This window comes from Vidua chalybeata, chromosome 1 (assembly GCF_026979565.1).
Source record: "Vidua chalybeata isolate OUT-0048 chromosome 1, bVidCha1 merged haplotype, whole genome shotgun sequence".
Classification (NCBI taxonomy): domain Eukaryota; kingdom Metazoa; phylum Chordata; class Aves; order Passeriformes; family Viduidae; genus Vidua; species Vidua chalybeata.
In genome coordinates, this window is record NC_071530.1 from 70,537,648 (window position 1) to 70,551,554 (window position 13,907).

The 13,907-nt window shown below is 41.0% G+C and overlaps 1 protein-coding gene across 1 annotated transcript; it reads right to left on the reverse strand.

Annotated features, from left to right (window-relative positions):
* Positions 1 to 6,662: 6,662 nt before the first annotated feature.
* Positions 6,663 to 12,158, reverse strand: LOC128798821 (ovalbumin-related protein X-like). The gene is made up of 7 exons (XM_053962722.1): positions 11,982 to 12,158; positions 11,360 to 11,422; positions 9,985 to 10,113; positions 9,151 to 9,268; positions 8,238 to 8,380; positions 7,799 to 7,954; positions 6,663 to 7,064 (listed from the first exon to the last, which is right to left on the reverse strand). The coding sequence occupies exons 1-7, from the start codon at positions 12,147 to 12,149 to the stop codon at positions 6,663 to 6,665; spliced, it is 1,179 nt and encodes a 392-aa protein (XP_053818697.1). The 5' UTR covers positions 12,150 to 12,158.
* Positions 12,159 to 13,907: the final 1,749 nt, after the last annotated feature.

A 13,907-nucleotide genomic window follows, 5' to 3' on the forward strand; every position in this document is an offset into this window, starting at 1 on the left:
ATTGGAGCCATGAAGAGCTTTGTCTGGACTGGTTCATTTACATCACACTGGCACTTTACATGGTACAGTGTGTGGTCCAGGCCAATCTATCACAACCCTTGTTATGCAGGAACAGGGCTTTGGAGGAAAGATCTTTAGGCCTTGACCCCCTTGGGTGGCTCATCACTGCAGATCTACTGCAAAGAGAATGGGATATTCTCTCACAGGAGCAGTGTGTAAACTGGTCACCACTGTTGTGAGTCCCATTTAGCTGAAAAGGGTCCCACCTTGTGGGAGGACAACAGGTCAAATGGATGCATGTGCCTGTGTAGGGTGAACCTTTAACTACACAGCTGGGAGTGCTCCATAGACTGTAATCTGTTCCTGCAGCTGTTGCTCCTTCTTCTGCTTTTCCATCTTGAGACTGCCTTCTTTCTTTTCAAACTGCCTTCAACACTTGTGGCCATGGTCCTTTGCAATATATTTGACAGAAGGCAGAGGACTAGCCAGTATGTTTGTCCCTGTCACTTCTAACATTTGAATATTCCTTGAGTCTTTTTCCTTGACAATCAAACTGTCTAGTGGTGTGCTTCAACTCACTGTATGTGAGCCACCGTGGCCCTTGTGACCATCTACCTGAATCATATTTGTATCATCATAGACAGCCTGTAACTTGGTAGCTACAAAGATGTCTCATGACTTGGTACAGGTGTTTTGTAACAGCCAACTCACAGCACTAATGTTGTTAGCAAAATATTTCTGAGTTGAATATATTCACTAATGAAAGAAATTTTTTTGTTTACAGTAGAGCAGGGGCAGTCCACTGCTTAAGTGTGTGCTAATGCACAACCCAGGTTACTGGTTTTGTTAGCATTTCTATTTTATACTGGTCAAATGAATGATTAATGTAAAGCAAATTGCAGAGGCAACTAAATCATTCCACAAGTAAAAATCTTGATTATGATCAGCTATCAGCACAGAATTGTAAGAATATGAGAGGTAGTGCCTAGTGAACTGGGCAATTTTAGATCTGTCGTGGAGTCCAGTGAGGTTAAGCAAACCTTCCTGCAGTTGAAACGCTTCCTCAGAGGGAAGATAATGCATTGCCCTGTCCAGCACAGCTGTGTAATGCAGCACAAACACAAAAGGATGTGTTTATCCACACATCCTTGTTTGATAATGCTTGTCCCAAGAAGGAGGTCAGCTAAAGCTCAGTTGCCCTTTCCTCTGCCAGGCATTTCATTGTGGTGCTTGTTCCTAAACTAACAGACTCTTGGACATTTGGACCTTCACAAAAGGATATGAAGTCCAGGTCAGCTCACAGACCAAAGCCTCTCATCCAATCACAACATCCCACGCAGCGCTCAAGATTTAGTTCGCATCTGTGCTACTGTTCTTTTGTCAGTGGGAAGGAGCATTTTGATTGTTTCGTGTTTGTCTTGCTCAGAGTGAGTGCCAGTGATTGTTCAGAGAGGTGTTACTGCAGACCTTGGTGCTGTAGCTAATTAATGATGGTTTCTCTCTTAGTTGTCCTGTAGGACCGTGTTCTTCCCCCAGTCTGAAGAAGCTTTAGGTGTCTGGTCAAACTCCTTCAGGACAGGAGCTCTTGGCCCACCTGGTATCTTTCATTGGCAGCCCTGTGCCATCCTGAAGTGTTGGGCACCTTTGCTTGCAGTGCTGCCTTGGTCACCCACAGGCTGCGACAGGCCTATGCATACCTCAGTGTTGGCAGAGCAAATTTCTCCAGTGAAGGCATCTTCAGAAGGATCCTGTGATGGATTTGGTCACAAGTCTCTCACCCTTACTGCATCTGCTTAGCACTGCACACAACATCCAGGGTCTGCAGCTCTACAGGTTCTGGACCAGCACACACAGCTGTCCCTTCATCAGTCACCACAGCACATGTGAAGTCCCTTATTCATCCCTCAAGTCCATGGAATCAGTCAGCAGCCAGAGTGACTCTGGGTATGGCCTTACTCACTGGCTCCTAAGGAGGCAGCAGGGCAATGAGGGCCTTACACACAGGGCAGGAAAGATGGCAGCTGGCATTGGCACGACATTTGGCATTGGCTGTGCCATGTGGGAGCTTAGTTACCAGCATCCCTCCCCACAGAGAAGCCTGTTTGTGGCAACCTGCGGCTAACACTGCCCGTATCATCATGCCTGCTACTTTATTTCCCATCACTCACAGTCTGCCCAGCATGTCCTTTATCTCAGCACATACCCCCAGGAAAAATAGCATTTTTCTTTTGCACAAAATAGGATAAACTAATCTCTTGGTTTGTTTCAACACAGATATCCTTCCACAAAGCCTTCCTCTCCTCTGAATAGCAGCCTACTGAGATTCTTGGCAATATTCCTGACATGCCTCCTGCAGGAAAAGACTGCAGAAAAGGAGAAATGTCATCACACAGAGGTCCATGCCATCATGTTGGCTTTGCAAAAAAAGAATTGGGAGGTCTGGCAGACACTGAGCTGACTGTGAGTCAGCAATGTGTCCTTGTGGCAAGTAAATTCAATAGCACAAGGGGATGTCTTAAAAAGGCACTGCCAGCAGGTAAAGGGAGGCTTTCCTGCCCCTCTACTCAGCACTGGTGGGACCACAGATGGAATGCTCTGTCTGGCTCTGGGCTTTCCTTTCCAAAAGAGATGGGGATGTCCTGGGGAGCAGGACCAGAGAAGATGTTTAAGTGCTTAAAGTGTCTGTCATGAGAGGAGAGGCTTGGAGACATGGGACTTGTTACCCTGGAGAGGAGAAAGTGCAGGGGGATCTTATCCATGCACATAATCTTCTTGATGGGAGGGTAAAAAGAAGATGCAGCTAGACTTTCTCCTGTGAACCAGCAAGAGAGAAGGGACACAACCTGAAATAGCAGAAATTACATTTATATTACATAAGAAATACCTATGAAACATACATTTCTCATTACATAAGAAAATACAATTTCTTTTAGATAGGGAGGTAAATCCAGGTTGCACAAAGAGGCTGTGGAGTCTCTATCCTTGGAAATATTCAAAATCCATAAGGACATGATCCCAAGTAACCTGCTGTAGCTGACCCTGATTGAAAGGAGGAGCTTGGAATAAAAAATCAGCAGAGGTCACTTCCAGTCTCAGCTGCTCTCAGCTTCCATACTATATCTAGAGGAAGATCTCAAGGGAGATGGAGAGAGCAGGGTTATTGCACATTAATGTGCAAAAAAGTACAGCAGTGTGGATGAGGCACTTGGAATGGGAGTATATGGCATGCTTCATAAACAAGTATTATTTCCATGCTGTACAGAGAGAAATGTTGCCTCATAGTGGCAGACCCTTGGATGTCTCTTCGTGCTTTCTGAAGGCGTGCAATTTGTACTACTAGATGCAGAAGATTTCAGATTTTGTCTTGTTACCTGCTAAGCTTTATTTCTGGTACTGCACAGCAGTCTATAAGAGAAGAAGGGTCTCAGTTCTGCAGAAAACCCATTTAGAAGGCTGTGACAAAAATGCCAGTTATAAGAAGGACATTTTCAAGGTTTATTTATTTTTGCCTTTTTTCATGAAAAACTTTTGGAGCATTTTAATATTGTTAAAAGCAAGTATTAAAGCAAGCTACAGCTTTAGTACAGTATTTCTGAATTTGCACTTTTTACTGCCTCCTGTCTTTTCTTTTTGGAAAGGAGAAGATTTGTACTTGCCTCTGAGTCTCATGTCCCCTTTGCTTTTCTCCCATGCCTTCACTTTGACCATTACTGCTGTTCAGGAAACAACACTGGTCACTGAGGCGTATCTTTGTACTTTAAGCACTTTCCAGTTTAATCATCACAGGAAGGAAAGTTTTCAAATGTAACCCTTTTGAAGTCTTCTTATTGTTTAAGTGTACAGGCTTTTAAATTTAACAGACTGGATCAAGTGCTTCTGGCTACAAGAGATGCAGATAGTGATTAAACTGCTTATGGCAAGCCTTGAGATGTTGAAATTTTGCATCTCGACAGTTAAGACCACTGCTTTGATTTCTAAAGAAAAATAATTAAAATGTACTTGGTGAAATAGCTGTCTTTACCACTGAAAAAACCTGAGTCTGTATCACAAACATCCTGATGATATTCAAATAACATGGATGTCAGACAGGTAGCACCACCTTCTTTCCTCTACAAATATGCTTTTATCATGCCACACTGTATCTTAATGTGGAAATAGAATCACAGAATGTCCTGAGTTGGAAGGGACCCATCAGGATCATGAAGTCCAGCTTCTGGCCCTGCATATGACAGCCCCAGGAATCACAGCATGTACCCAAAATCACTTCTTGAATTTTATCAGGCTGGTGCTATGACTGCTTCCCTGGGGAGCCTGTTCCAGCACCCAAACACCCTCTGGGTGAAAAGTCTTTTCCTAGCATCTAACCTAAGCCTACCCTGACACAGATTCCTGATATTCCCTCAGGGCCTGTTACGAGTCACAGAAAGTTACAGAGGGTTACATGAGTTACAGAGAGGAGATGAGTTCCTGGTCCTCTTCTTCCCCACCTGAGGAAGCTGCAGATTGCAATGAGGTCTCTCCCTCAATTTCTTCTTCTCCAGGCTGAATAAACCAAGTTCTCAGCTGCTCCTTCTAATGCTTCCCCTCAAGGCCTTTTACCATCCTCATGGCCCTCCTTTGGATGCCCCTCAACAGTTTATTGTCTTTTTTATATTGTGGCTCCCAAAACTGCCCCCAGAACTGGAGGTGAGGCTGCCTCAGCTCAGACCAGAGTGGGACAATCCCTACCCTTGCCCAGCTGGCCATGCTGTGCCTGGTGCCCCCCAGGACAGGGTTGGCCCTCCTGGCTGCCAGGGCACTGCTGGCTCATGTTCAACTTGCCACTGACCAGGACCCCCAGGGATCCCATCGACCAGGATCCCACAGGTGCCTTTGCATGGGGCTTCTCTCCAACAACTTATTGCCCAGTCTATATGTCCCTTATTATTGGAATAGCTGATATTAACGACAGAATACCTCCTCTCAAAACTCTCAGTGGGGAAATGCTTTGCCTAAGTGCTGTCCATCTACTTATTCTCTCTTATGCCCTTTGAGTTATATGATTTTTTGGATGATTTCATCATCTCAAATGGCAGAGTTGCTGGAACAATTTTTCCTTGAAATATTTATCCAACTAATAGTGCATCTTTAATATCCATTTGGATTTGAATCAAAGAATACATAAGAACAAGTTAATATTTCACTTGGCTATTTCTTGGTAATCAGTATTACAGTGAGGAATCAAATTATAGATGTGTGCACTCATTTATTTCATAAATGGGTAGGAAACTTCATATCTACATACTTCATTCATTCTAAAAACTGGAGGATTTTGTACTAAATCCCATTTTGCTCACAACAGTTACCAATGTAATAATATTTTAAGGGTTAGTCACCCAGAAAATTAAGAAAATTCACAATTTCATTACCAGGATTTGTGACCTTCTTTTATTGTGTTAAGAAAGAAAAAAAATCAATTATGTGCATCAAAATCAGCAATATATTATTAGAATGAAAACAGTCATAATATTGTGCCAATGGAATCATACTTGGAGATGCTACTGGACACATCAGAAAAAAAAAGACAGAGAAAATTAAAATTCTGATATATTTCTTGAAAACAAGAGATTTAGTCTTGAACTATCATAGGAATAAAGAAGCCCAGCTACATTCATGGAATAATAATGCTCTTCAGTTTTGAACAACTGAGAGCTTTTCAGGAACAAATTGAAATTTACTTGTAAAGCAAGATAAACAGAGATAAGAATTATTTTAAAAACTGTGTTTTTTCACAAAACTCCCATGGAGAAATCAGATTTTTTAGCATCACTTTCATGATTTTTCACAAAAATCAAAATGTTCTGAAATTTGAAGTGACTTCCAATGTTTTAAACAAGAATTCAGATAACTTTTGTTTGGCAGCTGAGTCCTGGATCATCCAGATACCCATGTTTCAGGCTTTGAAGCTGTACTCTGTGACAAGACATAGAGTAGATGTCACCTAAATGTTGTAGATGTTTGCACCTAGACAAAGTTAGATCTCCTTGAACATTCTGAAGTGGAAGGGAAACTCTACATGACTTTGGAAAGCCTCTGGAAGAAATTCAGTATTACATGAGGTACTCATGGTGAGAGGACAGCTCTGGTCATATGTGCACCATTTCCCAACAGATAAGTGAAAAAAAAAATTACATAGGCACCAATTAATACCCTGCATAGCGAATCTTGTCCACAAGCATCTTCTCCAGACTGGGGATTTCAAAGCCAGTGTTTCGGGAACTGCATGGGTTCATTAGCAGGATAGAACCAGGGAATGGGATGAGTACAGCCCATGTCTTTCCACGTAATGGAATACCAAAGACTTGTAGCCCTGTCTGCAACTCCTTCAAGTGAAAATCATTTGACCCCTTCCTGGCCTGTGAGGGCCTCTATTCTCTGAGGGCTTACTCTTTGCTTGGCTCAATCCACACTGAAACCAGTCTGAGAAGGGAAAGGAGCAAACACACTTGCTGCTGTTTCCTCACCTGCACGTATGTCTTGGCTATGGAAGCTTCAGGAAAGGGCATGACTTAGAGTAGCCTTTCCACTCACAGAAAATATTGAAGAGATGAGATTATGCTACAATACTAAAGGGAGTTTGTTTCTTAGGGGTAAGCAAGCATTATTTCCAGCCCTTTTTCTCCTTAGGGAGAACAATATCTACCAAAGAAGAGGATCAGGTTGCTTGGATTGTGTTTGATCAAGAAAAGAAATGGGTGGTCAGCCCTGAACTCTTCAAACTCAGAGGAATGTTGGATGTCTTCTGTGTCATCTGCTGAGCCAGCTTCCTCAGTGCCCTCTTCAGTGACTTCCATGTATGCCTCATGCATGGCCTCAGATACCCTCAGGCTCTCTGCTGAAGAGATGCCAGAGAGGTTGGCCGAGGGGCTGAACACCTCAGTCATACCCAAGGATGTCAGGACAGATGTGAGGTTATATTTCTCTCCAATCTTCATGCGTGGGAGGTACACTTTTACTCTCTTCTTTTCCATCACTCTGGAACTGGTCCACTCAGCAAGTTTTTCAAAGCTGATTTTGTTCTCAAGCTGCAAAGAGAGGCAGGGAATGAAACACGTGGAATGCAAATCCAACTTCTTCCTACCATTCATTTCTGTCTTGGCTATCATAAAAGTAAAACCCCAAACAGAATGGTTCCTGAAGCTCATCCTAATGGCATCCTTCTGGTATTTTATTAATTGCCTCTCTAGTACTGCCTGTGTCACTTTCCTTTTATTCAGATTTTTATCAACTAAACACATCCCCTTTTGTCCAAGTAATCTTGTGTCTCATGAGGCACAACCCAACAGTTTCACAGCCTAGCAAATTAGTCAGCTTGTGAAATATTGCAAAAACAAGACCATGAAAATTTACCTACAGTTGGTAACACCTAACAAATGCAAACTCTTCTACATCTGTACTAAGTCTATTTTATAATTTAAAAATATTACTGAAATATGAGTAATTGTTCATATATTTTAGACTGCAATGATTTTTCTCCTTTCTTGAGTACAGATGGTTAATTTTATAACACTGCCTATATATACATCCTCTTCTGCAGGGCTGCAGCAGCACTACACTGCTTTACCTTCATTCTGTAAAACTGAGCTCAGGATTCTCCTAAGAGGCTCTGCCTGAGCATCTGGGCAGATTTTGTGCTCCCCTGCCTGCCCTGCACAGCCGTGGGGTGGGCAGCTGCAACGTCAATGGGCAGCAAAAGCTCTGACAGCAGCCAAGCCCCACTGAAGTCATAACTCTTCTGCTTGCCCTGCCAGGGCTGTACCTGTGCCAGGCCAGAGATGTCATCAGGCAGCAGCACCAACAGGCTCAGCTCTCCACTGGCGTACGGAAGCTCCAGGACCTTAATTTTGTCTTCAGCCACTCTTGCCACTCTGAAGGTGCTGTTCTGACACATCATTTGCACGGGTCTGCTCTCTTGCTGCAAAAACAAAAATGTGAGATGATGCGATGTGGGAGCAATCTTTTTCTTTGGTCAGGCAAATGTACAAGGCCTTTGAAGGGACAGGACTCAATCTTCAATCATGCTGCCTTTGGAGAGGAACTGTGTCTCCATTTTTGTCTCATCTGCTGGTTTGCTCTGTCAGACACAGCTGTCATAAATGTGACAGTGAGGCACCCAGGTAAATCACCCAGCCAAAGGTAACAGAACTGTAAATACAACAAATACACATCAGGCCAGAAACTGTATCTGTGCCCTCTACCTCAGTCACATTGAAGGGCACTTCCTGAGTGTCTTCTTCTTTAAACGGGGTCTTCCATATCCCTTTGAAGTAAATGGCATTCACAAGGACCAGCGCAGTCTGAGGATTAACAGAGCTTGGTTCAAGGAAATCCTGGATCTGTCCTTTAAGAAAAATGTAGGGCACAGGTGGTAAGTTTCATAGCAGTAGTCTTGCATTTTAGAAGCCAATCAACATACTGCTCCTTCACTTGACTTTTCATTCTCCAAAAGTCTGCACATTGAATTAAGGATCATGACGATGATTTAATAATACACTGAATGTATTATTGTGGCCAGACATTTCTGCAAGAAGACAGGTAAGTTCAAGAGTGTTACCAATTGCCAGGAACATTTCTAACCAGAGCTTGCCAAAAATAAATACTTATATAGAAAAGAAGGAAAGGGAGATGGAAGAACCAACACAGATTTTCTCAATATGTTTGTTTCTCACAATTCACTTTAGGTTTTTCCTCCCACCTCAACACAATAAATGGACACAAGCTTCTGAATCATTGATTTCCCACCATCAGTTTAGTGCGCACTACTTTCTCCGCTGGGAGGCCACTTCTTACTTATCCAGCACATCTTTATAAAAATATGCCAATATTCTAGAGAAGCTGGGAGTAACCTTGCATGAGTTAATCTCTCCAGATACAAAAAGAGTGCATATAAAATGTGCATATTAAGTGTGCATATCATGGCACCTCTGCCTTTGCCAGATGTGTTTAAAACACTCTGTCCCTGCCACACAGGTGCAATAGAGTCGGATATTTCCACAGAAAATATCCACTAATGGGGACAGGAAGAGGAAATTTCTCATGTTTAGTCCTTTCAGAAATTGCTAAAATACAGTTGTCAGAGAGAAGTATATTTCATAGTCTTGTCTGACTTACCATTTGTCTGATTTTTCACCCAGGAATTAATGCGCTGTCTGGCTTGATTTGATGCTGTTTTGAAGTTGACCATTTCTAGACCAGATCTGTACAGCTTCTTCACACATTTTAAGTAGATCTGTAAAGACACCAATTAATTGTAGCCAGTGAACTAATAATTTTTTAAAAACAATATGGAAGTGAAATAAAATATGGCTAATAAGATTTTTATAGTTTTGTTTTTATAGTTTTGTTTCATGACAATTTCAGATCTGACATCTTTACTACATTACCAGTTAAGAGCATATATTAAAAATGTTTAAGAATTTGTGGAAGAAAGCCTGATCCAAACCCCCTGTTTTTAGGTTAATTTTAGACTGTTTTGTCATCTTTAAGTCCACTTCCTTTTTTCAAAGCATTTTTCCTTATTTTTAAAGATAAGAAGTTCCTTTGATTTAGACTATTTGTATCTTTTACTTTGAAAATATGAAAGAAAGATTTTGACCCTTTCAAAATTTGGTTTTGAGGTTAGTTTTCAAGTGAAGAAATATGCCAAAGTCAAATTATTTTCTGAAAAAAACTCTGACAACCAGTTAAAATGAAATGCTTTGGGGGAGCAAGTGGGGAGTGAGGAGTTACATTACTAATCATTTTGTTTATTACTCCATTCATTTTTTTAATAGGGCCATATTTTTGCCTCAGATTGCTTTCTATTTAGACTGTTGCCAGGCCCATGGCAAAGGGAAAAGCCATGTGAATCCAGACCAGTAGGGACTATTGGATTAACTGGTCACCCACTCTGGCCAGTCCTCCCAGATTAGAGAATGTTACCAGGTTTAGCAAGAGATCACTTACCGGTAGGATCTGACTTGTCTTTTCAGCATAGAGTCTGCTGGCAATGTGCAGTGAATAATTGGCTTCTGGTGCAGTGATATCAGAGAGAATTTCTTTAAACAGTAGGTGGATATTCACAGACTTGCCACACTGAGTTGTTGATAAGAAGACAGAAAAGTACAGCTGTTAGGTTATTTTATGAGAAAGAGGGTTATTTATAAGGTACAAATAACGTGGGAAAACACACAGTGTTTGAACATTTGCAAATGAACATGTAATGGAGTCTAAGAGTTCCATGGGAGGGATGTTCAGTATGAGCAGCTGATGAGGTATAATTTATTCACAGCCTATGATGCCACTCATGCCAGAGGTTAATTATTGAAATTGGCAACTTTTCATAGGTACAAGCCTCTAAATCCCAGGCACTCCTTGCATTTTCGTGGCATTTTTTTGCAGAAGCTGAAGATGGAAGAAGAGAGCTAGATGGCAAGGGAGCCAGGAAGTGTTTTGTAATACAGCGAAGAAATAGATCACCTGTCTCAAGTTCTAAGAATGGTGACACAGGCTAAAAGCATGTAAGAAAAGTGCACAATTATAAACAGTCGGTGGGACTTTATTTTTTGAGAATCATTGTGTTGAACAGCTGCTTTCTAAATGCTTACTGAGTCCCTAAATGCCCTAGGTTTAGATACTACCTTTGTAAAAAAAAAAAAAGTTTCATCTTTTTTTAAGCCCAACCTTGTGTTTTGGATCCCAAGTGAATGAGGACACACCAGATTCCATGGCTTTAGTTATCTTTACAGAGGCAGCAGATTAACATGGACAAAAGCATACAGGTGGTATCAAGGTACTGGGACCCCTCATGGTTCTCTTGGGGTAGCAGTGGGAATTGGAGGCTGGAAAAGTCCCTGTAGCTCTGTAAGAGTGTGGTTACTTTCCATGCTTTGGGGATTCTGGGCTCTTTTCTGCTGTCCCACTTTGGAATCTCAGCTGCAAGTCTGCCTACTGTACCCTGGCTTCAGGTACTGAGACCCTTTCAAGGGCTGTACTCCAGCAGCACTTGCAGGTGTGGAGTGCATTTACACCAAAGTGTATCCTGGTGCCCAAAGCACCCTATCCTGTCCTGTCACTTGCAATATGTGCAGCCTGTCTTCTTTTTCTGGTGGTGTTTTGGGGTTTTTTTTGTTTGTTTTTGTTGGTGGTTGTTTGCTTGGCAGTTGTTTTGTTGCTGTGGTTCTTTGGGCTTTGGTGGTTTGTTGTAGTTTTTTGGTTTTTTTTAATTACATCTCTTAAATTAAGATAGTTAGCTAAGGTTTGGCAAAGTGTTGGAACTACTAAAACCACAATTAGAACAGTCTATTCGCAGGAAAAGGATGTGAAAGAGAAATCAATGTACCTTAGATTTCTGCACCTTGGTCTGGATGCTTCCAAGTCCTGCAATTTTGTCAAAGTGAAGAACCTGCAATTGAAAGTAGAAATTAGGTATGCAAAGTCCAGTGACAGTCACTGATATTTGTGCTAAGTAGGTTTTCACTAACCAAGTCTGATTGGCACATGGATGAACTGAGAAATTTCATCTGAGCTTTAAACCATGCATCACACTGAAAATTTGTGATTGTGATCTTTCAGCTTAGATCCCTTCTTTTCCAATTAATGGCATTGTCCATAAATCAGCTATAGCCTTACAGCATTGTGTTTATAACTATGACTCTTGTTTTCCTAATGTTTCATCTTTTGTATGTGTCATGTTGTCCTTTCCACCTGGAAGGAATTAGTTCTCTGACATAATATAAGCTGAAGCAAAAGACCTGCCTTAACCATCCTACAAAACTGCTCTTTCTTAATGAAAACCAAAGGTTGTTCTTGCCTTTCATGGGGAAATGCAAGAAGCGAAAAGTAGCTCCAGAATTTAGAAAGCAGAAAATTTTTTGCTAGGCAGGTTTGGAAGGTATTAATGGATAATCTGCTGCCTCTTTGAATGGGATCAAAGAGAGTTTGTACCCATTTATGTAACTTACCTTCTCCATCTGATACTCAGTGTTATTTCTTGCTCCCAGATAGACCATGGCCAAGGCTGCAATCATGCTCAGGGGGCAATAAAAGATGTTGTCGTTGGGTTGGTGAAATTTCACCTCTTTGAATACATCAAAACAAAATTCTGCATTTGCTGCACTGATAGAGCCCATTGTGAAATCAGAGTTTCCTAAAGCAAACAGAAATAAGACTTTATGGTCACAATATATAGTGCTTATTTTAAAGAGTATTGCCAATAGCCCAGAAACTGCCGGTTCATTGCTGGTTTTGTGATGCTGAACCAGTGAATGATGTGAAGCCTACAAATTCTGTGATCATTAGAAATATTGTAACTCCTGATTCATTTACATATGAACACGTGTTTGTTTTCTTTCAACAAGATCCTGTCAGTAAGATAGTACCTTGTACTTGCCTTTTAGGAAATAGAAAGTTTCATCCACCCTTCAGTATGATAACATTGAATGAGTTTCCCTATGGCCATCCAGAGGGCTCTGAATGGTGTTCGAGGCAATGCAAACTTAATATTTCATTTCTTCTGTGGCTGCTCTCCATCTTTAAATCAAATGTAGTCAGCTCACTACACTCTTTGTGTACTTCTCATTGTTGCTTAGTACAACCAGCCACAAGTTTGGAGGTTGTTTTTCTGTAATTTATAGCAATAATACTAGTAAGTTGTTCTGTTAGATGCTGACATATAAATTTAGGTTTTTTCTGTGGTCCTGTTTCAGACATTTAATCACTGCTGATGCTTTTTAGCACAATCATGCATATATATACATATCTACACACACACACACACACATATATATATATATAAAATATATGGGTTTTGTCAGGGAGTGAGACTGAGAAAAAAGGAATGCCTTTATTCCCAATTATTAGAATTATAAAAGGATAGTTTTGATGTGACAACAGGTTTCAAATGAAAAAGAGCTATTTCTACTCAATGCTGTGGTGCACAAGCCACATATTTTGCACACCAGAAAGTATTTGACAGTCAAACAGTATAAGATAAAATGAGAACGCAAGGCAAAATTACTGTATATGCTGTTTTTTACATACCTGTCTTATACTTACCTTAAGGTTCTTAAACATAATATAATTTTTTTTCCATCTTAAAAATACAAATTAGAAATTATATTTTCTTGGAGAAATACTTACCCCACAAACTTCAAAGAGGCATGTAATAATCCAGCTTGCCAGCTGAAGCTAAATATCTCCCTGAGCTCTTGGTGATATATATAGCACAATTTGAGACACTCCCACTGTTGTTTTCAAGACCTTTTCCCACTGTTGTCTTCAAGGAGTCATCTTTTCAATCTTGCAGTTTTTCAGCCTTTCACCTCTTGATTCATTGCACCTTGAAACATTGAGCAGGCCAATGTTAAGCTGGTAATCTATCTGCAGCAAGTCAATCTTGATTTATTGAAGTAAAAATTATTTTAAAATTAATGATTTAAGCTTTTGCTGTAGCCTTTTCTTCTCCTCAGTGGTGAGGCACTCTCAGTGCTGAAAGCACTCTAACACAGTACTCCCACTAATCATGAAGGGAAAGGTGGATGCTGGGTTAACTGCTGAACATCTGGTAGATATGCAACAGCTCACTACAACATCTGTGCAGTGGAACAGAGGGAAGTTCCTCAAGAATGGTGGCCATCTGACCTTGCCAAAATAATGTTATTCCAAGTAAAGCCAGCTGCAGGATGGTCATTCCATTGAGAGGGATTTGAAATGGATTTTTTTTCCATGTCAGAACAAACTGAAAACTTTCTGTTTAGTTTTCAAGACTGAAAGGTTTTTGGTCTGACAAAATGCAGAATATTCCTGGAGTGCAGAGATTGGTGTGGTGTATGGCTTGTACTTGTTAAAAGCATAGCCACATCCATTTCTCTGCCTAGGTGAGCCTACAG

What these genes read in the sequence shown, in the direction of transcription:
- LOC128798821 (XM_053962722.1), bottom strand. Translation starts at nt 12,149, where the DNA reads ATGGGCTCTATCAGTGCAGCAAATGCAGAATTTTGTTTTGATGTATTC. An exon ending in TGCCCTTCAATGTGACTGAG is followed by an intron (nt 7,955 to 8,237) that starts GTAGAGGGCACA and finishes TTGTTTTTGCAG; the next exon opens with CAAGAGAGCAGACCCGTGCA. An exon ending in ACATCTCTGGCCTGGCACAG is followed by an intron (nt 7,065 to 7,798) that starts GTACAGCCCTGG and finishes CTCTCTTTGCAG; the next exon opens with CTTGAGAACAAAATCAGCTT.